At 38.6% G+C, this 25,231-nt stretch overlaps 2 protein-coding genes across 2 annotated transcripts in view; one reads left to right on the forward strand and one right to left on the reverse strand.

The window, feature by feature from the left end:
- Positions 1–25,231, reverse strand: part of LOC134663963 (elongation factor Ts, mitochondrial) — a 168,319-nt gene that overhangs the window by 8,565 nt on the left and 134,523 nt on the right. The gene's annotated exons all lie outside the window — the stretch shown is intronic.
- LOC134663957 (dynein axonemal heavy chain 7-like) overlaps positions 1–25,231 on the forward strand; it is a 60,978-nt gene that overhangs the window by 4,057 nt on the left and 31,690 nt on the right. Inside the window, exons 6-31 of the mRNA XM_063520507.1 lie at positions 4,341–4,490; positions 4,616–4,804; positions 5,089–5,217; positions 6,311–6,558; positions 7,000–7,221; positions 7,488–7,569; positions 9,467–9,591; positions 9,852–10,029; positions 10,107–10,228; positions 10,389–10,673; positions 10,749–10,871; positions 11,966–12,119; positions 12,375–12,601; positions 12,674–12,818; positions 16,049–16,177; positions 17,332–17,494; positions 17,722–17,837; positions 17,926–18,082; positions 18,178–18,314; positions 18,586–18,816; positions 18,990–19,155; positions 19,264–19,409; positions 19,964–20,089; positions 20,290–20,412; positions 23,373–23,533; positions 23,862–24,033. Of these exons, the coding sequence (XP_063376577.1) occupies positions 4,341–4,490; positions 4,616–4,804; positions 5,089–5,217; positions 6,311–6,558; positions 7,000–7,221; positions 7,488–7,569; positions 9,467–9,591; positions 9,852–10,029; positions 10,107–10,228; positions 10,389–10,673; positions 10,749–10,871; positions 11,966–12,119; positions 12,375–12,601; positions 12,674–12,818; positions 16,049–16,177; positions 17,332–17,494; positions 17,722–17,837; positions 17,926–18,082; positions 18,178–18,314; positions 18,586–18,816; positions 18,990–19,155; positions 19,264–19,409; positions 19,964–20,089; positions 20,290–20,412; positions 23,373–23,533; positions 23,862–24,033 (4,206 nt within the window). The remainder of the gene's footprint in view (positions 1–4,340; positions 4,491–4,615; positions 4,805–5,088; positions 5,218–6,310; positions 6,559–6,999; positions 7,222–7,487; positions 7,570–9,466; positions 9,592–9,851; positions 10,030–10,106; positions 10,229–10,388; positions 10,674–10,748; positions 10,872–11,965; positions 12,120–12,374; positions 12,602–12,673; positions 12,819–16,048; positions 16,178–17,331; positions 17,495–17,721; positions 17,838–17,925; positions 18,083–18,177; positions 18,315–18,585; positions 18,817–18,989; positions 19,156–19,263; positions 19,410–19,963; positions 20,090–20,289; positions 20,413–23,372; positions 23,534–23,861; positions 24,034–25,231) is intronic.

Below are 25,231 nucleotides of genomic sequence, written 5' to 3' on the forward strand. Positions count from 1 at the left end.
TCAAAGACCCGTATTGCACCCAGATGAGCCAGACTTTAGCGTTTGGTCACGATGTTAACCCAAACGGACACGATGAAATTAAATGAAGGATCGGTCGCGGTTTTGTAGTTTCTGGAAAGTTACGAGGGGTGGCTGAAAAGTATCTACCTGACTATGAAAGAAAGGACGTAACTGGGTAGTTTATTTTTATTTTTCTATATAATCTCCTTCTACCGAAATGCATTTATTACATTTGTGAAATAATGACATTAAGACTTTTAAAAAAAGCTTTCGGTAGATCGTCAAAATAGTCGTTCACCGCGGCTATCATCTCATTATCAGTAGAAAATCTTCGTCCCCTGAGATCTTTCTCATATCTTTTTTTACATAGGTTTCGTCATCCATGAAAATGCATCGGTCGCAATTTTGAATTTAAATTTGTTCAAAGTTTTAGCTCGAGATTTCGCTTTTTTGAGCTGGGCAGGGGTCCTTTTTGGGATTTTTGTTTCTTTCTGGTATGTCTATTATTCATTTTTTTAGCATTTTACACGTTTCCAACCGAAGTCCTCAGCTTTTTGGCTACATCTCGGTTCGAGGCCGATGGATTTTGGCAGAACAAGTCAACTATTGCCGCGTCTAATTTTGACTTCACGCAGCCTTTTTTGCAGCCGCGACCTGGCAGATCACCTGGCATATTAGACTGCCTAAACTTATATATAACTTTTCGCAGACCGACTTTGGACATTTTACATCGTTTTGCGAGTTGCCGCATCGCAATACCCTTTTCTGTACAATAGGCGACAATAATTAGTTTACGAATATTTACATTTATTCTCGGCATTTTGATTTTATTTAATAAATGAAAACTAATATATATTTTTCTTAAACTTGATCATATTTATTTTGGAATGTCAGGTAGTAGCATTGCAAAAAGCTTCTGGGTCGTTCTACCGTTTCGTGCCGATTTGCTACTTTTTTGGAGATTTTTTTTATTTTGAAGTTACAGTGTAGATTTTGATATTGTGAATGTGTATACGTATTGTGTATATTATTTTGAGAAAGGCACCTATATACTAGTTATACTTTTGGAAAACAAATAAGGAAAGTAATGAAGGCACAGATGGAAATGAAAAACCAAGGGAAGGTAATGAAACACGAATAGAAGGAAATGAAATTAGATTAAATATAAATTAACTTTATTGGTCAAAATCACAGTGATAATATTTTAAACGATGAAACCATAAATAGCTTGGCTTTTAAAAAGTATATCTACCCTGTTGACCTGTTTAATATAATAACCTACTTTTTTACAATATTTTTTACGATGTTTCAGTATTCCTCTTCGGTGTCATTATTTGTCAGAACTAGAAACATATAATAATGAGATTTGTAATGTAAAAAACTGCATACATAAATGAAATTAAAAAAGCTTAAATTATCTATAAATTGTTATAAAAAAACAATCGTTAGTTTTGATATTATTCGGGAGAGAACTGCGGCATAATTTTAAACTTTCTAGTAGGTAAAGTGACTTAGCCGTCTTTGTAAAGGGCAGATGCTGTTTTTTTAAATAATGAAGTGGGCCAGATATTACATTTAGGACACTACCATGATAAGCCGTTTCAAAGGGAACAGCGGGCCGAAGTAAAGCTGCAGGACAGCAGAGCTTGGAGACGAACAAATAGTTGTATATTAAAAAGCAGACTAGCGGACCGCAAACACGATGTTGAGCTCTAAAGCCGTTGGAGGTCGAAGAGCGTACTCTACGAAACACCAAAACCCTGTGTAGATAGAGGCCAAGGGCAGAGTACGCCCGAATAATCAAAATACTTACTATAAATAACAAACTCCATAGGGTTATAGACTCAACAAGTCGCACTTTCGAGGAAAAATGCAAAGGTCAAGCCGCAGGAGGGTCCGAGATCACATTGGTTAAATTTCAAGCTCTCTTAGTTCTCAAGTTAGGTCTTCTATGGAAGTGCAACGTGATCAGACGGACTGGACCTTCAGCGTTTATGCGGACCTCGGCCTTTGGCCTCACTTAGCAAAGTTCTGCACTCTTACATATTGATATTTGGCCTTGTACGGAAATGTGCCCCTATCTGAAGCTCCCCCGGGCCTTCGGCCTTGCTTTTTAATACATTCGGCTATTGGTTCTTGTTTGAGGTCAGCTCCACTGAAGCTCAGTCTTTGACCTCGCACGATTGTGCCCGCTGCCAATAGTTAAAAGAAATTTTGAACAACTCATGCGGAGCTCGCTTTTCGGCATCGCTTGCATTTCGGCATTGAAACAATTTAAGATCTACTCTCCTGCGAAAGCTCGGCTTTCAGCCTTGCAGGAAGACGTGCCACAATCGGACGCTCCGAGCTGCCTGCTCTTTCTTTGCGGAACTCGCAGAAAGGGGTGGGAATGGGACGCTCCTCTCCAGTTCTAGATGGTGTTGGACCATTGTTTCATGAAATTTCTAGATTTTTCTAAAGCTTGGCCTTGAAACGGTTACAAAGTTACAAGAAATTTCCCTGATACGGCCAACTCGTATTTTTAACTTAGCACAAGAAGAAGCTCCCAGATCTTTGTGAGACCCTCCTCATAAATATGTGCCCTCGGAGGGCTCGCTCTTGAGCTTTATTCAAGGACTATAAAAAGTTCAGTATGTATTTTAATTAGCAGATAAGTTAGGCGTTAGATAAGTTTCAATAGGGTCACCTTCCAAAATGTTCCGCATTTATAAAATGTTGGAAATATGATGTATCTATCCGATATATTTACAATATTTGCCATGAAAAAGGAGACTACTTACGCTTACGCGCCTATCTGCTTATTTATATGCAATATCCACAACCAACAGGATTCCCATGACATAGTGTCGGGTGGTAAGAACCTATACCCTGAAACTCTGTCAAATGGTCTAACGAAGTCGAAAGAATGGGACATACACACGTTTCAAAACATGAGAGTTATGATTTGAGAGCGTATGTGTGCATATAACTCTTGGGCTGTCGGCTAAAAACATAAAAAGGTATCACATCTGTCATACAAAATTATTGTTCATTTCCTTCCAAACTGGTTCATTTTCTTCACCCGAATATATTGGAAGAAATGGAGAGGAATGAATTGGAGTGGAATGAACTTTCGACGGTTTTTTTAAATTTCTTTATCGTCTTTAAGGCTAGAATGTCATCAAGTAAAAGTAATGAAGATATACCAAAATGCTAACAGATTATTAACAAGGTGATTTATTTTGCAATAAATACCACCAAATTACTTAATGGATAGAAATGAGTAGTAACCATGACAAAGTGCCTTTCCGGTGAGGAGAACCAAAATTACTCGTAAATCAAGAGCGCGAAACCTTCTTCGTTGACGTATTGCGGTAGACGTAGACTAAGGTAGTAAAAACAAGTAGCAATCACAGGTATTCGTGAATAAAGGCGCGTTTAGATTTGGCATGAGTGGCAAGTTTTTAGAGTGAAAATGAAGTCTTTGGCGTGACAAAATTAAAAAGTGCGTTCTCTCTATGATAATTTAACTTTAAAAATACGTACGATGTACCATTATAATACTGATTATTTGCTTATTTATAAATAATAATGGAAAGTAGGGTTTATCTGCAAATAATTGTTTTTTTGAATTTTTGAACCCAATGGTACGCCATTTTATGTCGAGGGAAATGAATTTTTCGCATGTTTTTAATTTTTATTTAATAGATCATTAGGTTTAGCTAAATTCCAAAACTGGCGCATTTTCCGTACCATATAAACATACCTTTTAAAAATAACCACATGTAAAAAATTATAATTTTAAGGCTTGATGTGGGCTCGGACACCAAATCGGCACGAAACGGTAGAACGACCCTTCTATATACCTAAGAAGACTCAACTTTAGGTGGCTACTTTTTTTCGTGAACAAGCCTTAATCAGTGCGATGCAACTTATAGCACTAGTAGATTTTCTGTATTCCTTTCAAAGTGTGCATCAGCCTTTCAATGTGTTAAGGTATGCAGTTTGGGAGTCGTGAATCAAACATGGGCATCGAGTTAAGACTGTTTTTTATGCGAATCTAATGCTACCCACCTATGTCCAATACAAATACCTACATTTGGTAAATATGTGTTTGTTAAGAACTAATAGAATCCTCGCTCAGAGTGTAGTGATTCTATTGGTTGTTAACAAACACATCCCTCGCTACGCATCCTCGCACATCTCTGGTGGAAACGCAGCCCTAAGGCTATAGGCCTATTTATATAGCCTAAGCCATATAAATATTACTAAGCTATATGACAATCGGCTGGCAATTTCCTTATTATGGCCTTTGTTACTTTATTACACTGCAGGTACCTACTTTTTTGTTAATTCTACAGGGGATGAAAAGGAAACAAGTCCCAGAAGCCAAACAGGCGTCCAAAATAAAGCATTTTTATAATTGCTTGAGTTGCTTGATGACATATAATTTACAAACTTTATGCCTGAAATCGATGAAAGAGTTCACTGATTACTTGTTGGATGTGGGGGTATGTACGTGTAATAATTGTATTAAATTATTCATGTGTCCAAATAATTAAGTACCTAGTTGTTGTTGTTAGTATGTCTAGTTGTCTATGCTTCAGTAATATCTCTTATGTCACCACTTTTGCAGGGTTTAAATCGAGGATTTGTGATAAATCTTGTATTTTCAAATGATGTGATAGAATTCGAGCCCACATTCAAACAGTTTAGAAATCAGCTGAGACTGTTGTACGATTTTCTTACGGACGCGTGTAGGGTTCCACGGTTGGAGACCATGCTGTATAAGGAGACGGTCTGTCCCGGTAGGACTTATCTACAGGTAGGTGCCAAGCTATAAAATACCATTTGGGTTAGTAATTTATCTTTCTCTGTATAATTTTTAGTTAATATACCCGACTTTCATGCATACTTGCCTTAGAAGGTAAAACTAGTGTAAAGGGGATTTTTGACTGAAGAAAAATTTAGTTATGCTTGGGATTGTCCGCCTCAACTACGCTCTATAATTATATGAATAATGTAATAACTAACTCTATAACCCATCAAATAATAAATTACTTTTCACTATGAGCATTCATTTCATTCACATAAACTTTTGTATGTCAGCCGGTCATAGACGAAGAGCTAGTAGAAGAATATAAAAAGCAAATAGCGGACTTAATAAGTGAACAAAGAATTGGACCAGAACTGAGAGTTCAGGATTTCGATGATTACGTGTGCTTGTTGAACGGAGAGGTACCTAAGTGTGTTTTTTATTTAAAAGACTGCCCTGCTTTATATACAGGGCGTCCCACGGCTATGCCACATGGAGGGAAAGTACCCTAAATATTGTAGATGGAACATTTTACTGAAAGAAGACATTATTTTAATTTAAAAAACAATTTAAACTGCATTCATAGATTTTTAAATAATTACATGGTTGAACCGGGAATCGAACCCGCCGCACGAGAAATAAAATCACCCTGTAGCTTTATCATACCGATCGAAAGGCTTGATCATAAGGATTATTTTTTGCTAAATAACATAGTGTCGGAAATAAAAGGAAGCCCATGAATTTTAACATTTTTAATTCAAAATTAATCAATTTAATTTATCAAATGCTCAAAATGTAGTCTCATTCTGTTGAATACAAAGCCGCACTCTTTTGATTATATCGCTAAATTTCACATCAAATGTTAAAATTCATGGTCTTCCTTTTGTTTCTGACACTATGTTCTTTAGCAAAAAATAATCCTTATGATCAAGCCTTTCGATCGGTATGATAAAGCTACAGGGTGATTTTTTTTCTCGTGCGGCGGGTTCGATTCCCGGTTCAACCATGTAATTAATTAAAAATCTATGAATGCAGTTTAAATTGTTTTTTAAATTAAAATAATGTCTTCTTTCAGTAAAATGTTCCATCTACAATATTTAGGGTACTTTCCCTCCATGTGGCATAGCCGTGGGACGCCCTGTATAGGTATATGGAATTACTTACACATTCACGTCAGGAGGCCGATTTTTGAATTTCGACCGCTCGATTTCGTGTATTTCGTTCAATAATATCTCCAGTACCCGGCATTTAAATTCTACTATGTAATAGAATTGAAAACGAGTGGTCAATACCACTCCATTCCCAATTTCTATCCCTCGTATTTCAAAAATTTGCATTTCACTGTTTTACACCGATTATCGAGTGACGAAATCGAATGCTCTTATTTCAAAAATGGCAGTACCTAGGTAGGTATATACGATTAAGACCTTGCTTACAGTTGGGTAGTTACTAAGGCAGTCTTTATTCGTGCCCATTATTTGATTTAATAAATTTTCACATCTGATGTTTTTTTAGTCTATGGCAAGCGTGGAAGAGTTCATCAACTCTTACCCTCCAAAAACTTTCGAAGAATATTGCGCGGAAGCGGTAAAATGGGTAGAGCTAGCCAAAGAAATACCGTCCAAACTAGAGGGGACCATCGTGATAGGGATGTTTCAGATGCAAAGAGGAGAACTTATCAATTCACTTCGTCAGGCAGCGACGAGATTGGCTAACACTATTTTACGGAGGATGACAGATGACTATCAGACTGAGATTAAAGCGTAAGATTTGATACGGCTTATTTAATATGGTTAGTTAGTTTGGTTGAGTTACTAGGCAAAACTGTGTACGAAGATCTGTATTGACCTAGTGTACGTAATTTAATAAGCACTTCTTCGAACTATGTACATATTAACGCCAAACGTAATTTCTGCCTGAAAATAGTTGTTGTACGCATTCAAATCCCATCAAAACAATAAGAATAAGAATTGCCGCGTAATCAATACTTGATAATAAAGATTGAATAAGTGGCAATAAACTAACTAGGTGTTATTGGCAGTAAAAGTGTTAAGCAGGTATGGTTATTCAAATGAACTTTATAAAACGCTATTGTTAAAATGAAAAGGAGCGTGTTCAGGTAATTTTGAACACCTTGCCCGTTTACCTATTTTTGGTGCTGTGTCTATCTATGAATAAATGCTAATGCCCTGCAATTCTAATAGCATATACGACGGATATTCCCTGATCGCGACCACCCTCCTAACGCCGCCGCCGGACACGAGCGGGCTGATGGAGCTCATAGAGTACTACAAGAAGGCGCAGGAGGTCCTCGTTGAGGAGATGGAGGACAAGCTGAGGAATGTGCTGCGTTACATTGTGTTCCTAGGGGACTACACGGTGTTCACGCCGTTGGAACTTAAGGCTAACAACCAGACTTTCCACTGGTTAGTTGAAAACACATTGCTGTGTAAAATAGATTTGTTATTAACCTTTTTCCAGGCTGCACCATTCAAAAATCCAAATATATTTCCATTAATCCAGCTTTTATGATTCATTTGAAGACACGTCACATTTCCCTAAAGTCAAATCTAATTTGAACCTTAAATCGCATTGCTAAGGTTAAAATTCTACTGGCGCGTCATCAATGGCGACTGCATCCCCGACGGATGGTTGTTGTTACAAGTTGTATAATGTATATGTCCATTTAAAGGTATGCCCGCTTGCCCGGTATTATTGAAGAATCTAAAGTTCTTTGTGAGCAAAAGAAAGTCGAGTACAAGGCTCTGCTGAAGGTAAGTACATATTATTATAATCTTTATTCATCATTCTTCTTAGGCTAGGTTTTTATAATATTAATATAAAAGTAAAATATAAAAACACTTATTATTATTATTATGATTTGTATGTCTTTTCCATATCTCGGGACCATGGGGTCCCGGACCTTTGGGAGGCGTACGTGGGGCCGAAGCCAACAGCGCAGAGGCCCTTTAAGACACTTTAATCTAAAAGCAAGGGATACACGTGGCGGATACCATCCCCGAACGCACAATGTGATACCTACATCCGGAGATGGTCCCCGCCAGGTGCAAAGACTATTGCAGTGCAGCACTTTTGTGCTGCGATGGGAACTAAGGTCATGGGTCATGGGCTATAGATTTGAAAGTTGGATGGACTGGATAATGGGCTATGGGAGAGACTAGCGGACACCTGCCGTGACAATCAGTCTCAATATTGTGTAAGACAGGTGGTGACTCGCCTACTCATTTAGTGGGCCCTACAACGGCCGCACGCACAGTGCGACAATAGGGCAACACTTCGGAGCGGCTGTAAGGTTGTCGAGAGGTGAGTCTGCGGTAGCCAGATCCCGGTGATCCGTTCAGCAGGCCGCCGGCGTTATGACATTTTACACTTCCAACCTGGAGCATAGGTCCCGCTCTTGCGACTCCACTCTGGCCGGCCAATCAAGGCAAGCACAGAGGCGAGGGCCAGATGACAGGGCCCTCTGGAATAGGGGTCCGCGGTGTCGCCACTCACCGTCAGCTCGCCACAAGCTGCCCCCGCGGGGTTATTATTATTATTATTTGTATCTCCGTTACAAACTCTCGGGTTTTTAAGCCCGGCCATTTATAAGGCGTGCGTGGGGATATAGATCCAACACGTAGAGGCCGTTTGGAGAGCTTTGATGTCATGTAGAACGCCTGCTGGAACCCATTCACGGGTGCATAAATAGATACCCGTAAACCGGTTTCAGCAGGCATTGGGAGCTATTATAGAAAAATGGAAAGAGTCCTGGTCTATGGTTTAAATTTGGGTGGAAAATAAGTCTGGGCTATTGCTATAAGTTTCGGACACCTGCCATAACATTGTGTTATACAGTGTTATCGAGGCAGGCGGTGACTCGCCACTCGTTATATGGGCACCTGATGCGCCATCGTAAAGACGGCCAGGCGCAACACCGGCGTGAGCGGCTCAGGAGTGTCGAGAGGTGGTGCTGCGCTTTCTCCGAAGTTACTCGCGGCGTTATGCCCTTTAACACTTCCACCCCTGGAGCATATATAGCTCTAGCGACTCCTCTCTGGACGGCCAACGAAGGCAAGCCAGAGCTGAGAGTCCTACGGGTCCCCTTGGGGTCCACTCCGACCGACGAAGACACGCCGGAGACGGAGACCCTGACCGACTCTCGGGAGCACTCGGGTCCGTGGGGTCGTTACTCTCCAACAGCTCGCCACAAGCTGCCCTGCGGGCTTATTATTATTATTATTTAAACTTTATTGCACAGTAAAAAATATACAGTGACAAAAGGCGGACTTAATGCTACACGGCATTCTCTACCAGTACATACTTATACACGATGATTTTTAATCGGTAACCAGGAACAATTTTTTCTAATTCAGTCATCGATAGCGGTCACATTTAACTATGGGACCAACCTCGGAATCACAAAAAAATTGCCTGTTTCATACATTTGGGTTGGTTCGATGTTGATATTTTCTATGAGAGAGTTAATTTTTTTTCGCCATTTCGCGGTTAGTACAATACTTTTAATAGTTAAATGTGATCGCCACCGATGACTGAATCAAAAAAATTGGTTCTTGATCACCGATTAAAAATAGTAGGTACATTATGTAATTGTAAATTATGTTTTATATAAGTAAAGAGAAATATGGTATAATTCTGTTAATGTTTCAGACTAGAATTGCTAACTTTATAAACGATTTAGACGTTTACGAAATGCAATGCAATGAACTGCAATACTGGGGTGACATTGAACAGTTATCAAAATATGTCCTACGAGCTCGACGGCTTGACGAAAAGTAAGTGATTATTAATGATTACTTTGATATTAAGGTAAATTACCGTTAAATTTAACTAAGGTCCAGTATAGTCCAAAAGTAAAAAAAATATATTACATTTCTAAGTACCTAGGTATATATATGTTATTTTTTGGTTTGTTTAAGTGTTTTCTTACATTTAATATTAAAATGTTTTGCCTAAGACTATTCAAAGTTTAGATCACGGGGAGTCTATAGTTGGAAGGTACTCCCGTGTTGTATGAAATGTTTTCTTTATCCAGGTTGTCTAAAGCTTTGGCGACAATCGATCAATTCAATCAAGAAGAGGTATCTTTCGGGTACGAACTATCTCAGTACCCAAAGAGAAAACGCATATTCGATAAACTTGTGCCATTTAAGCGATTATACGACTCCGGAAATGATTACCTCCAAAAACATCACAATTGGATCACATCTAAAGTATGATATTTGGTCGTTATTATGCTCAATATATGTATAATTTCTATAATTCATTTATACTGTAATTACTTTTTCAGGTTGGAAGTTACGAACCCGAAGATATCGAGGGCGACATTGCATATTATTATAAGATAATCTATAAACTGGAAAAATCCTTTCAAGACGTACCCGAACCATTTCGTCTAGCTGCAACAATAAGGTATGTACCGTAAGGTATTTACTGTTACTCTCGTGCAATGAGGATGTGAAAAAAGAACATACTGTATGAGTATCTAAGTATCTATGTATACTATATACACGCCGGTTCGAGGTTGTTAGGCTTAAAATGTGTGCATTAAACCGTTTGTTTGTTTTATTAGAGCGAGAATGGACGATTTCAAGGTTCACCTTCCGATCATCAACACCCTGGGCAACCCTGGCATGAAAGCTCGGCATTGGGAGAAGATCTCCGACATTGTTGGCTTCCCGATCATCGTGGACGATAACTTGTCCCTAGAAAAGGTCCTCGACTTCAATCTAATAGATTACAACGATAAATTCGAAGGCATATCAGAGGCTGCCACTAAAGAAAATAATCTGGAAAGGGCTTTGGATAAGATGATGAAGGAATGGGCCGATCTCACTTTCGAGATTTTACCATACAAGTTTGTATATTTATACAGAACTCCGTAGAATGTTCTAAAATGGATTTGTTAATCAATGTAAATGAAAAATTACAGGGATACTGGAACATATATCTTATCGAGTATCGATGACATTCAGTTGTTGCTTGACGACCATATTGTCAAGACGCAGACTATGAAAAATTCGCCTTATATAAAACCATTTGAAGAAATTATAACGTAAGTAAATCCAGGCTGTAAATCGGGTACTCGAATTACTAACTTAATTAATATTCAATATCTGGGAGACCGAGTTTTGCTCGGACAACATATAAAAAGTAAAAAATGCGCGTTTTTACAGAGATAAGACCTAGCTATATCAAATTTTTGCCCCCGAAAACCCCCATATCTGTAGAAAATTTCATAGAAATCGTTAGAGCCGGTTGCGAGAACCCCGAAATATATAAATAAACAAGAATTGCTCGTTTAAAGGTATTGATTGGTTGTTTGATTGATTAGTTTTATTATTGAATTATTTATTCGGTGAAGTCGTAAACACCTGTAATAATAAGATTCATAAGGCCCGTCTACGTCACCGGAGACGCGCACGTCACGCGAGAGTACGTTGACCCCAAAACGTTCCTACGCTGCCACGGCCGCTAAGCCGCCTGCTTTGACCAAGTCTAAGCAGCGGCCGAAGAAAGGGGTGCAGAGCCTTCGTGAACCTGTTCACAAGGATCGGTCACAGCTGACTCTAAAAGAGTCCGGATGCGACAGAGATGGCTTCAAGAAGGTGGAGAGGAGAAAGAAGTCAGCTCGTCCGAATCAGTGCGGTACCGCACCGACTGGACCTAACCATTTGCTGCGTCCTGCAACACCGACGACGCTGCTATATGTGTCCCGATTACACTACCTTACGAAGGTCGAGGAGATCGTGAAGTATGTACGAGCCAAGTCCGGATTCATCCTGAGGGTCGTGAAGTTGGAATCTCGACACAATGTGAATTTTAATTCTTTTGTGCTGAGCGTTCCGACTGAACATCTAGCGACCTTCACCAAGGAGGAGTTTTGGCCGAAGGGTGTCAAGTTCCGGCGGTTCCGCGGCCGGCTCCCTGACACTGCGGGGTTGCGAACTGCATCGCAGCCATAATTGTGTTTTTAGTTTTAAGATATATTTTGTATTAATATGTATGCTAGTTTTAAGGTATTTATCTATGGGCCAATAGTTGCCTGAAAATAAATGTTTTCATTCATTCATTCATAAGACCAAATTAAACCTACCTATCATAATTAATAGGTCTATGATAACTAATTTCATCATAATTCCTCTATAGTGACTGGGAGGGCAAGTTGGTATTATTGCAAGAGATCTTAGACGAGTGGTTGAAGGTACAGGCCACTTGGATGTACCTGGAACCCATTTTCTCATCTCCAGACATTCAGCAACAAATACCCGAGGAAGGGCGTCGCTTCAGCGCTGTTGATAAGGTAACCAGCCAAAATATTTTATTTTGATATTGCTTGTATTAGTAGTTTTTGGCAAGGTATTATCCAGCAGACATCAGGTATACTTGGTGAATTTACACTCGATCAACGAACGTGATTGTCGACGCCCTTAAATTTAAAATAGATAAGCGTATGGAGGATACGTTTTCTTATTTCCATGCGACCTCTGCACTTAAATTGTATATTTTGTCCTACTTATCTGATATTAATAATACATATAATCGATGATAATTGTAGACATGGCGCGAAGTTTTGAAGGCTGCCTTCCAAGAACCTCGAGTTTTAGACGTGATCATGATTGACAAAATTTTGGACAAAATGAAGAAATCCAACAATTTGCTCGAAATGGTCCAGAGAGGCCTGAACGCTTATCTCGAGAAGAAACGTTTGTATTTCCCGCGCTTCTTCTTCCTGTCCAACGACGAGCTGCTTGAGATTTTATCGGAGACTAAAGATCCTATGCGGTCAGTATTTCTTATATTTACCGAGTTGCACTTGAGTGTATCCACTACTGCTTAATACATTTATATTTATAGAGTGCAACCTCACCTTAAGAAATGCTTTGAGGGAATCGCAAAACTATCGTTTACGCCCGAGATGGTCGTGACTCACATGCGTTCATCGGAGGGAGAGATTGTGGAGTTGACTATGACTATTGACACTGTAGAAGCAAAAGGACAGGTAATGCTTATGTCATGAGTCTTTGACATGTAGGTATGTATGTCTTTTTAATGTGGTAATAATTTAACCAACAAATGTTTGAATTGTAGGTATTTTTAAGCATCATGTTCGACATGTTTCGACATCAGTTTTGATATTTTTAAGTAGTTACACTAAGACTTAGTATACACCGTGAAATTTTAGTGGTTGTTTTCCCGCAACGAAATGATTCTGCTATCGATATACAGTCGATGTGTAATCTTTTTTTTAAATAATGTTAAGAAATGCCAGATTTATAAATGTGTCGATCGAAACTCGAAAGTGACCTAACACCAGTAGTAGCACTGCAGTAGCACCTACCTAATTCTTTTGAGTGAATTAAACAAAATAACCTAAAAAGTAGTTCCATTTATTTTTCCTTCACTCATTTTACGTGCAGTTAGTTTGCAGATCCTTAAAAGTAAACATAACAAGTTAAGATCAAGCTTTTATTGATCAAAAACTTAAACAAACACTTAACTTCCCGATACCGCAATAATTGTTCGAACTGCAATCCGCCACGTTCAATACACAATCACCTCTGCCCTGTGCATGTGCTGGCGTTTGAAACTGCACGTGGTTAAGCAGCCGCTGTGTTGCGGCGACAATTGTTAGTCCGTGTGGAACTTGGGGGTTTAAAATCCCCCGAAGACGCAGCGACTGTAAATGGTCCGGTTCCACGTAAAGTCGCCGGGCGGCGTGGGAGTCGTAGTTAGCCCTAGCGTAATACAGCTGCACCATCGCGACGTACTCTAAATTAGAATATTCGTAATGTCGATCCATTTTACTAGAAACAAAGAGCATATAATCACTACGTTTTAAGAGTCGGCACTCTCGAACAATCCTCGAACCGAATTATGAACGTACATATCCCAACACACCAAATACAGGCTTAAAGATCTCGCATCCAGGCCATAATTGTTAAAAAAAGAAAAACCACACAATACTACCAACACAAAAAAAACAACGCTAGGGCTCGACACTTCCAGTACCTACTGTTTATCGATATCGATAAATGTGCGATACGTGCTGCTGTATTTACCTACTGTACTACCTATTAATAAAATAAAAGAACATTATATATATATAAACAATTTTATTTTACATGATAAAAATAACATAGTTTATTATTCAAGTAGGCATATTACAATATGCTGAATTCGCGCGCATTCTTTTTTAATCTGGTCCCTTTTTATTGAAGGCACTGGATGGAGAATGATTTCCACAAATGAACTTGTTTCCATTCAGCTTTTGAATAGGTAAATAAATACGCCAAATCCTCATTTCCTTTTCCTCAGCTTTGCCCATAATCGACATCTGAAATAAAGAGATTATCGATAAAATTGGTCGTACACTATTCATGTCATAGGTTACTTAGTTTTTTACTTAAAAATACTTTATTCACAAAATATTTTCGTTTTAATCATGGATTGTACACGACTAAAACTAATTAAATTAGTAACTGTTAACGACTCAAAGTAAAAAATGAAAATATTGCATACAAACATCAGTTTACCGACCTGTTCGGATCAAGTTGGAAATTTGGCCAAAAATGCGTCAGTAGTTAGTCTTCTTACACACCCACTACAAACTTCACATTTCCTTAAAGATTTGGCCCCCATTTAAATAACAGCTAAAGTTATTTTACCAATTACAATAAAAAATAACCACGTATTTTCACGTTCACGACAATTCAAATGACGTTTGACGTTTTACTACCAATCATACCAACCTAAAGAAAAGTAAGTATAATACGTCTATGTTAAAAGCAAGTATGGTATGTGCCACCAGCAGTCATTTTAATTCGATAAGATTATTTCTATGCCTCAATGTTGGTAACAAGGGCTTTCATAATTTATCAAAGTATGGGGTGTCGATGGGCTGACTAGAAATAGCAGTGATGACATTGACAGGATCTGTTATCACATTAGTTTAATAAGCGAAGAGGATGTAATTATTTGACAACAGCAGTCATTTTAATTCGATAAGATTATTTCTATGCCTCAATGTTGGTAACAAGGGCTTTCATAATTTATCAAAGTATGGGGTGTCGATGGGCTGACTAGAAATAGCAGTGATGACATTGACAGGATCTGTTATCACATTAGTTTAATAAGCGAAGAGGATGTAATTATTTGATTTACCAAAGTTGACACAACGTAATGGCAATCATCAAACTAATAAAAAGGTTTTATTTCAACTGTTAATCGTGAAGGAACAGTCTAAGGCCAAGCGCGCACCACGACTTATTGTCGCGCGATAATTTAGTCGCAGAAATGTAACGTATGTGTTTATATGGCAGTGCGCGCATATGCGACAAAAAAATCGCAGCGATTTTAAAATTGTGATTTGTCACATTTTTCCGCGACTGCTCGCGACGCGATTGTCGCAAAGTGAATTGCAGCGTACGGAGTTGTATGGCCCCGCGCGCACTGCGATAATAAAATCGCACCCCGGACCTCAGTCGGCATTTCGCTCTCCAAGCGTCAACATATCGGAACCTTCTTCAATGGAACCACAAGATGAGACGCTAGATGTTGACCGTTTAATTATGGAAATAGAAGGAGATCACCTTTGTGGTATAAATACTCGAAGTCGTACAGCGATTGCATATTGTTTCACGACAAGCGACTGGTACGAAATCCATGTCGAGAATGAACAAATCGTCGACTTTTCATCGCAGTGCGCGCAGTGAATTTTCTGCGATAAATTACAGCGCGATTCTAAAATCGTGTCGCAAAAATTAAAATCGTGGTGCGCGCTTGGCCTAAGTAAATTTTAATTTCAGTTGTCAAACAGTAAAGCACTCTAGCCTGTTACACGGTTTAAAAAAGTAACATGTGCTTGTTTATTTGTTTATCTGTTTACAATATCGGGAACTGTCGTCGACTTGCAGTTTTAGTGTGTTACTATTGTTTTTCGCTTGTTCGAGTTTAGGTTATTTTTTTGTAATTATTTTTTTTGGAAAACAGTTCATTTATAAGTTTGTCTATCATAATTCGAAAGTACTACCGATAGCAAATCGCCCTGCCGCGGGAAAACAACCACTAAAATTTCACGGTGTATAGTGCACTATAGTACTTAGTGACTAAGTACTATAGTGTACTAGGCACTGGAGGATTAACTAGCACTCAAATTCTGTTAAATATTTACTAAAAATAACGATGTTTAAATATCGTGCTAACAACTATTTATTTTTTAATTGAATAAAGGTAGAAAAATGGTTACAAGAGCTGGAGGTCTCGATGAAAGACTCTGTTCATCGCGCTGTGGCTCGCTCGTATGATGACTACATGCAGGTGCCGCGGCAGCACTGGGTGCTTGTGTGGCCGGGTCAAGCTGTAAGTGCATTCTTCTTTTCCAATTTTTTACACGGAGCGTCAATGCTGTAGGCATCCTAATAATCACAATAATGTGGGTAGGCTAAGCAATATATGAATAAAGTAGTCTATGCTCGGTAATGGGCTTCGAGCAACACCGGCTTCCGACACGTCGGAAGGGAGGGGCCCAAGCGATATCTCACCGTACAAATCTTTCTGCCATTTTTCGCGGGGGGAAGGTGCACACAGTCGCACTTCTCACACACTTACATACAAAATCCAATCAGAGGCCCTACCGCGAACGACGTTCAACGTGTTGCCTCTCTATGGCACTTGTAAATTCATACGTAAGTGTGACAGGGAGGCAACACGTGAAACGTGGTTCGCGGTAGGCCCTCTGTAATGACGACACGAATACATAGAAAATGACACACGTCAAAGACAAATCTTGCAAACCTCGTTCTCTTTTTGTGTACGGACGAGTGACTAGTGTCAAAACACGCACACTAACACATTATCGTTGAAGTATGTCATTGTATTCTGAGAGATGACATTTTCGTTGAAGTATGTCATTGTATTCTGAGAGATGAGAAGTCGGATTTGTCGCTCGACCGATCCGCAATTTGTACTGAGCGAGCAAAATCGATAAATCCAACAATTACTTGAGACTAAAATATAATAATTGTATTTAAATGTAATTAAACGTATGATATGTAAAAAAAATATTACATGTGAAATGTAACACTTTCTTTTTGTAAATTTGATGTCCCCGACCTCTTTTTATAGCAAAAAACCGAGCAAACAGGCATTTTTGTGCAGCAGTGTTCACGCGCGCGTCTGGACTCGGTCTAGTGAAAAATCCAAGTGCAACTAGTTTTATTACCCGCACTAGATTAGATTGACGCGCTAATCTTGTACCTCGGCAGAGGGGAAATAGTGCGAATGCCGCCTCCCTTCCGTGTTGCTCGAAGGTAATGGGCGTTTGTATATCTCCTGACATGGCGCAGTCGGTAGGATAAGAATAAACAATAATTTTAGTTAATTAAACTGCTTAAAATATGTATCTGTGTTGTCAAAATAGCGCTATTGGGATACCATTAGATCAGGGTTTCAAATCATCCTCAAGCCAATATTTGTTATGCATGGCATTGTTCGAAGCTTTGAATATTTTACAGGTGCAATGCATAGCAATGACATACTGGACTTCTGAGGTGACCGAGGCTATTCTCATCAGTGTGGCGGCCATGAAGCGATACTGGGATAAGTGTCAATTCCAAATCTCCAAAATTGTTGACCTTGTACGTGGAGAGCTTAATTTGCAAAACAGAATTACTCTTGGTATGAAGCAAAATTACTCTTGTATTACTTAGTATAGTGGCATTAATTAAACTTAATTATATAATATAATAGTATAATAGACATCAGCTATTCGTATGATTAATGTTCTGTTTTGGTTAATTTTGGTGTAAAATAGTAGAATATAGACATAGGAATAAAATTATTTTTAAGTATAGTGCTTAGATATCACGATTTTTATTTATGAATGGCTTGCATGCTTATTTCAGGAGCCCTGGTTGTATTAGACGTACACGCTCGGGATGTACTCTTATTGCTTATTGACTTCAAAGTTCAAAAGATCAACGACTTTAACTGGCTCTCTCAAATACGTTACTATTGGGAGGTACGACAAAAGAATACATCAAATACAGAAAATATAGACATCTTTATGAATTGTGTCCAGAATATTATAATTGGAATTTTACTTCTAGAAACAAGAAAATCAGACCATGCAATGTGCTACCCGCATGATCAACTCTCAGTTGATGTACGGCTACGAGTACCTCGGAAACGCGGGCCGCTTGGTCGTCACTCCGCTTACCGACAGATGCTTTAGAACTCTCTTTGGCGCTCTACATCTGAATTTAGGTAAGTACATATTGCTACCATGACCCCATCCTAACTTGAATTGTAAAATTTAAGTGACATCATAATCATTAATTATCTTGATGATACACTTTTAGGTGGAGCTCCAGAAGGCCCAGCGGGAACTGGCAAGACGGAGACTACGAAAGATTTAGCTAAGGCTGTCGCTAAACAATGTGTCGTATTCAACTGTTCTGATGGTCTAGATTACATTGCTCTTGGAAAATTCTTCAAGGTTATAATCGAAATTAAAGACCTACGTTTTCAAATCCCACATGATGGTTATAGTGGTATCGTCTTGGGTCGCCCCATTCGTTATCCGTCAAGTTCTTAAATTAGCCCTATTCTGCTATCGTCACTCATTCTACATTGAAAGCCACCAAAGATTGTGACGAATATAGAATGGGTGACGAAAGCAGAATAGGACTAATTTAAGAACTTGACGAAAAACGAATGGGATGACCCAAGACGATACCGTTATAGCTATTTTACGGATATTTTTCCAGGGTTTGGCATCATGCGGTGCTTGGTCATGCTTCGATGAATTTAATCGTATCGACTTGGAAGTGCTTTCCGTAGTTGCACAACAAATCTTGTCTATCCAGCGAGGCATCAACTCGGGTGCCACGACGTTGTTGTTTGAGGGCACTTTATTGCAACTCGATAAAACCTGTGCCGTGTTCATCACTATGAATCCGGGTTACGCTGGCCGTTCAGAGCTGCCGGATAATTTAAAGGTAAATTATCATATTGTAAGGAATTAGGTAAGTATGTTAAATCATTAATTGGTTTTATTAAGTGTTTTATAGAAATATATTTATTGCGGTCATGTCGTCTATTTTTATATATTCCACTAGAAAAACCGTGTTTAATTGCATTCCTCATTGTTTGTCGACTTTTAATATTTCAGGCTTTATTCCGTTCTGTGGCCATGATGGTGCCAGATTACGTTCTTATTTCTGAAATCGAGTTGTATGCATTTGGTTATTTGAATGCAAAACCACTCGCGGTCAAAATTGTTGCTACTTACCGCTTGTGCTCGGAACAGCTGTCTTCACAGAGTCACTACGATTACGGTAAGATAAATTAATTTTTAAATTGTATGGGTGTAGATAAAATGATTAAATTTACCACGTGTTTTTGAAATTTCGACTCACTCTATCATATGTCTCACTTTACCGTAGGCATGCGCGCCGTAAAATCAGTGCTGCGCGCGGCCGGTGCGCTTAAATTGCGATATCCCGACGAGGATGAGGATGTCATCTTGCTGCGTTCAATCAAGGACGTCAATCTGCCCAAATTTCTCGAACACGATGTTCCGCTATTCATGGTATGCTAGTTTTTGTACCGCAAAACGATACACTGAGTCGATCGTGTTATCTCACAGTATACATACATAGACACCGCATTCTGAAACGTTTACAAAGAGCGCGATGTCAAGTAGCTTCAATAGAAACGTCAAAATCGTCAAATAATGTAAATATTTTTAATTTAGATAGGGCAAATGAAATAAACGGTAGTACTGAATTACCCGTACTGATTTAGTATAATTATGTACAGTAGCGCCTAATTTAAAAAATTGAGAATTATTTATTTAGGTAAAGGTTTCGTTTTAACAATACAGTTAATGGAGTCTCCTAGTAAGTATAATATACCTGTGACAGGAGACCCCGCTCTTCCCAGATAAGTACGGTGACTGCGAGTGGGCTTATATGTCCGTCTAGTAGGTAGGAGATGATCTGTGTTTGTCTGTGTGTGTGTTATGAGATTGTATGCAATGCGGTTTCGTAATATTACTTAGGTAAATAGGTAATTGGTTGGTTGATTGATGAATTTAAGAAGTCAATTAGGAACTTAATTTACTTGTTTATCTTATTTTTATAGGGTATTATTGGTGATCTGTTCCCTGGTCTACCACTTCCGGAAGCCGGCTTGCCGCATCTGGTGCAGTGCTGTAAAGAAATCTGTGTTCCGCTGAATTTGCAAGCCACAGACTTTTTCATTGAGAAGGTATGTTATTATTAAGATTTTTGGGAATTACACATTTTAAATATAAAAATATTAATTAATATATAATTAAATTCCAAGCTGGTATTCAGAATTGTAAACTGAAATATGAGAATAGTTTTTTAATGAAATTAAATGTAACGATAATCACTGGACACTAAGTAATGTATTTTACAACTTAAAAAAATCATAAAATTTTTCAGGTTCTTCAGTTGTATGAAATGATCCTCGTAAGACACGGCCTCATGTTGGTAGGATTCCCTTTCTCCGGAAAAACGAAATGCTATCATGCTCTCGGAGCAGCTTTAGGCTGTGTGCACGACAAGGTGTGCCATCTTTTCTCTGTTATTTATTTATATATGTCGCAGTAAGATAGATATAGCCGTTATATAGTTATAATCCTAGGGATATAATTATATGTCGTAACATAGTTATACGAAAGCGATTCATTACTATCTTACTAGGAATATAACTATAATACGTCTTTAGTTTAGTGATATAGTTATATTACTGGATTAAGTTTAGTGAAATAATTGTAGGTACCTAGGAGTGCAGCGGTGCGGCGGAGGTATAGTTATATCCCTAGGGATATAGTTATATGCCGTATATTACGTATTATAATCATATTCCTAGTATGATAGTAATATCTTACTAGGAATATGATTATAATACGGTATTTGACTAAACTAATGTGGTTAAATGGTTATAAATCTGCCAGGGAATCAAAGAAAACGGTAAGTATATTCGTTTTTATTTTTATTACAAAATCAACTTTGTTGGTTGCAATTAGTTGTAATACTTTTTAGCAATATTACGTAAAATATTACTAAACTAGAAACGTATTATAGTTGATATACGTACTATACGGCATATAACTATATCCCTAGGGATATAACTAGACCTCCGCCGCACCGCTACACTCCTACCTACAATTACTATCTTACAGTGGCGTGCCTAGGGTTTCGGAGTAAGGCAAGCCGAAAGATATGTTTTCGTAATAAATGTCCAATCTCACTCTTTGGACTCATATGAATTTGCTAGCGTATCGCGGCGAGCTATCATAGCGCACAGCACAGGGCATACTAGGTACTACCATAACTATTAGATAGAATTTTACAAGCATATCAGAGGGCCCACAAGGTGGACTGATGACCTGGTGACATAGGCGTACCCAGCATTTTTTAAAGGGTGGGGCAGAAGTAGGGTTACGTGCCTTAATTGTTCCAAAAAAATTTTAGCTTGTCAGACCACAGACCAGGGTGGGGCAAGTTGCCCCACTTGCCCCACCATGCGTACGCCTATGCCTGGTGAAGGTCGCGGGAGGCGCAAGACCGGTCATTGTGGCACTCTTTGGGGGAGGCCTATGTCCAGCAGTGGACGTCCTCTGGCTGATATGATGATGATGATCAGAGGGCCTACCTCATACACTGAAATTTGCAAATTGCATGCTTCTTTCCCTGTCACTCTAATTACGCCTTAATTGGAGTAAACCAACAATCCTTGTGTTTTGTAAACGGTCGTACAAAATTTTCTCTTAATGCGACTGACTTATCTGAGAATACACAAGTCGGGTGTTGGTTTTGGCGTGGAAATGATATATATCCCGTTTTTTTACAAAGTTTAACGATTTTACCTTGCTTTCGTTGAGTAATACGTGGACGCATCTTATACCGTCACAAGGAACAACTTCATCCATTGTTAACACTTATAAACGTCACAACAAACGAACAAATCCACATTCACTACTTAATTCAAATTCACTTAAATAAATTGACCTTTCGTTACGTTACTTTCGACTCGACTAAATAATAATACACTTGAAGTAAACGCGTGCCCGTGTGAACTTATGCAGCTAACTTCACACCAAAAGCTCGGCTTAAATCGCCTTATAAAATTGCTATACATACCAACAAATAGTTACATCGTTCTATGGCGTTTGTAGGCTTAGACCGCCTAGAGCGGGACGAAAAAGCAAGCTCGCACTCGTCGGGTTGCAACCGCAATCCGACGAGAGCGAGCAGGATAGCTGAATTCTCAGCAGATATTCATCCTACGCCTGATTTCTTTCGCGCGGAGGAGGCGCCACGGCAAAATTTTGCAACACGCTGGCGCCGCGGTCCGCGCGCTGTGGCTTGAATTTAATAATACGTACGGGTGGCGCGCGGTTTTAAAATAATCTATATTGATTATTGATCTTATCACTACGTAATTTCGGTAAGGCAACTAAGGCAAGCCCGGCTTTTGGGCTTGTATGGAAGTACCGCCACTGCTATCTTACTAGGAATATGATTATAATACGTAATATACGGCATATAACTATATCCCTAGGGATATAACTATACCTCCGCCGCACCGCTGCACTCCTAGGTACCTACAATTATTTCACTAAACTTAATCCAGTAATATAACTATATCACTAAACTAAAGACGTATTATAGTTATATTCCTAGTAAGATAGTAATGAATCGCTTTCGTATAACTATGTTACGACATATAATTATATCCCTAGGATTATAACTATATAACGGCTATATCTATCTTACTGCGACATATACACCTCAGCAGCGATCCTAGTAGCGATAGCGATGCGTTGTGACGGCGGACATGGAAGATAACAATCTCACACCTGAGGATGCCGATACGAAGACCGGGCAAAGTGGAGAAGATCGAGTATGACAGCGGATCCTGGCGCTAGACCGGGGAAATGCTAGGTTGAAGAAGACCTCAGTACTCTCAGTAGCGATCCTAAATCCCAAATAAACCAAACAAAATAAAAATTATCTAGACGCACTATTACGCACATAATGGACACAAATGGACTTACCGCTCTTCTACTTACGAGTATTAACGTAGAGCATGAGAAAGTTAGACTTATCCTGTTATAACTATGTAATACGCGACGCGATGTGTAATCATGATAGCCTTAGGCCCAGACTGGTTAACGTCAAACAGCCGTGAAGTACAAAATTTCCGCTACAAAATAATTATGGGATCGCTTTATCGATAACAGACGGTCTGGTGCAACCGACCCTTAGTTAGAACTCCACGGAAGTAAGCGAGCAGTTTTTAGCAGGCTCTATAATTGTTCATAATAATGATGGAATTGTTTTTTTATGTATTTTTGTATTTTACTTTTATATTCATATTATAATAGCCTAGAAGAAAAATAAACAAGTGAATAATGGAAATGTCTAATGTAGCATAAAGTACCGCAACAAGTGCCCGATTTGAAACCACAAGCTTAATTCTGCGATGTTTTATCTTTATCTAATGATTGCTTTTTTAGGGTTTAATGGACGAGAATCATGTAGAGTGGACAGTGATAAACCCGAAATCAATCACGATGGGCCAGTTATACGGACAGTTCGATGCCGTGTCCCATGAGTGGTCTGACGGCATCCTGGCAGTTAGTTACAGAGCATTTGCGGTTTCTCCTAACGATAACAGGTAATTTGATAAGCCTGGTTCAGTTATTGGCCCTTCCATAGTAATTGACCACACGTACCAATAATACTTCCATGACTACCTACTTCCCAAAGCTTGCTGAGACCGGTTCATGGTGTCTATTGTTGCGCCTGTGAACGGGTTCCAGCAAACGTGCTACATAACATTAAACTCTCCAAGGGGCATCTTCCTGTTGGATCTATATCCCCACGCAAGTCTATCAAAAGACCGGGATTTATAGGCCCGTGAAATCCAATTAGTATGAACGGGGCAATAACTATAGGTACCCTAGTATGTCAAGAACTCTTGTAAAACCTTCGTTAAATTTCAGAAAATGGTTAATCTTCGATGGTCCTGTGGACGCCATCTGGATCGAGAACTTGAACACCGTGTTGGACGACAATAAGAAGTTGTGCCTGATGAGTGGCGAGATCATCCAGCTGGCACCCACCACTAACCTTGTATTCGAACCTATGGATCTTGAGGCTGCTTCACCTGCTACGGTACAACACTATTTTTACGCTCAATTGTCAAACACTAGAGGGTCGTTCTACCGTTTCGTGCCGATTTGGTGTCCGAGCCCACATCAAGCCTTAAAATTATAATTTTTTACATGTGGTTATTTTTAAAAGGTATGTTTATGTGGTACGGAAAATGCGCCAGTTTTGGAATTTAGCTAAACCTAATGATCTATTAAATAAAAATTAAAAACATGCGAAAAATTCATTTCCCTCGACATAAAATGGCGTACCATTGGGTTAAAAATTTAAAAACACTATTATTTGCAGATAAACCCTACTTTCCATTATTGTTTATAAATAAACAAATAATCAGTATTATAATGGTACATGGTACGTATTTTTAAAGTTAAATTATCATAGAGAGAACGCACTTTTTAATTTTGTCACGCGAAAGACTTCATTTTCACTCTAAAAAATTGCCACTCATGCCAAATCTAAACGCGCCTTTATTCACGAATACATGGGTCAATTTTTGAAGAGGGTGTTTTTTCGACATTTGTATGGCAATTTTTTATTTTTGAATAATCTGATTTATAATCATCGTTTTAGGAAGGGTTCTTAACAACAAAAAATATACTGTAGGAGGCATCTCTGTACTTTTTATAGTTAGCTAGATATGGACGTTTAAAGATCGACATTTGTATGACACTATTTAGCCATTTGTAAGGCGCTTTTGACATTTATACGGCATTTTTTCTACATTATATGGCAGTATCAACATGTATATGCCACTATTTATTATTTTTGTTGCATTTATAAGACCCTGACGACATATGTATAACACCTTCTCGACATCTGTATGGCACTATGTCGACATTTGTATGCCACAATCGACATTTATACGGTCAAAATAGCCGTATAAATGTCGCCATACAAATGTCGCGACATGTCGCCAATAATATTTTTTAGCGATATTTCCTACACAATACAACAGATTCACTTATTTATTTTACTATATATTTTAACACTATATTTGCAACTATTATTATAAAAGAAACATTTTTATTGCAACTATGTACCAACGTATTCAGAGTCCATACAAATGTCGTTGTAGTCGTACCAAAATATATCGAAAGAGATTTTTATCTGTTTTTAAATAAATTAAACTGTTTCCGGGCTTACATTTGATGTCAATCGATGCCCAACTAAACGCACTATTGCGTTGTAAATTTAATCTAAC

Source organism: Cydia fagiglandana, chromosome 4 (assembly GCF_963556715.1).
Source record: "Cydia fagiglandana chromosome 4, ilCydFagi1.1, whole genome shotgun sequence".
NCBI lineage: Eukaryota > Metazoa > Arthropoda > Insecta > Lepidoptera > Tortricidae > Cydia > Cydia fagiglandana.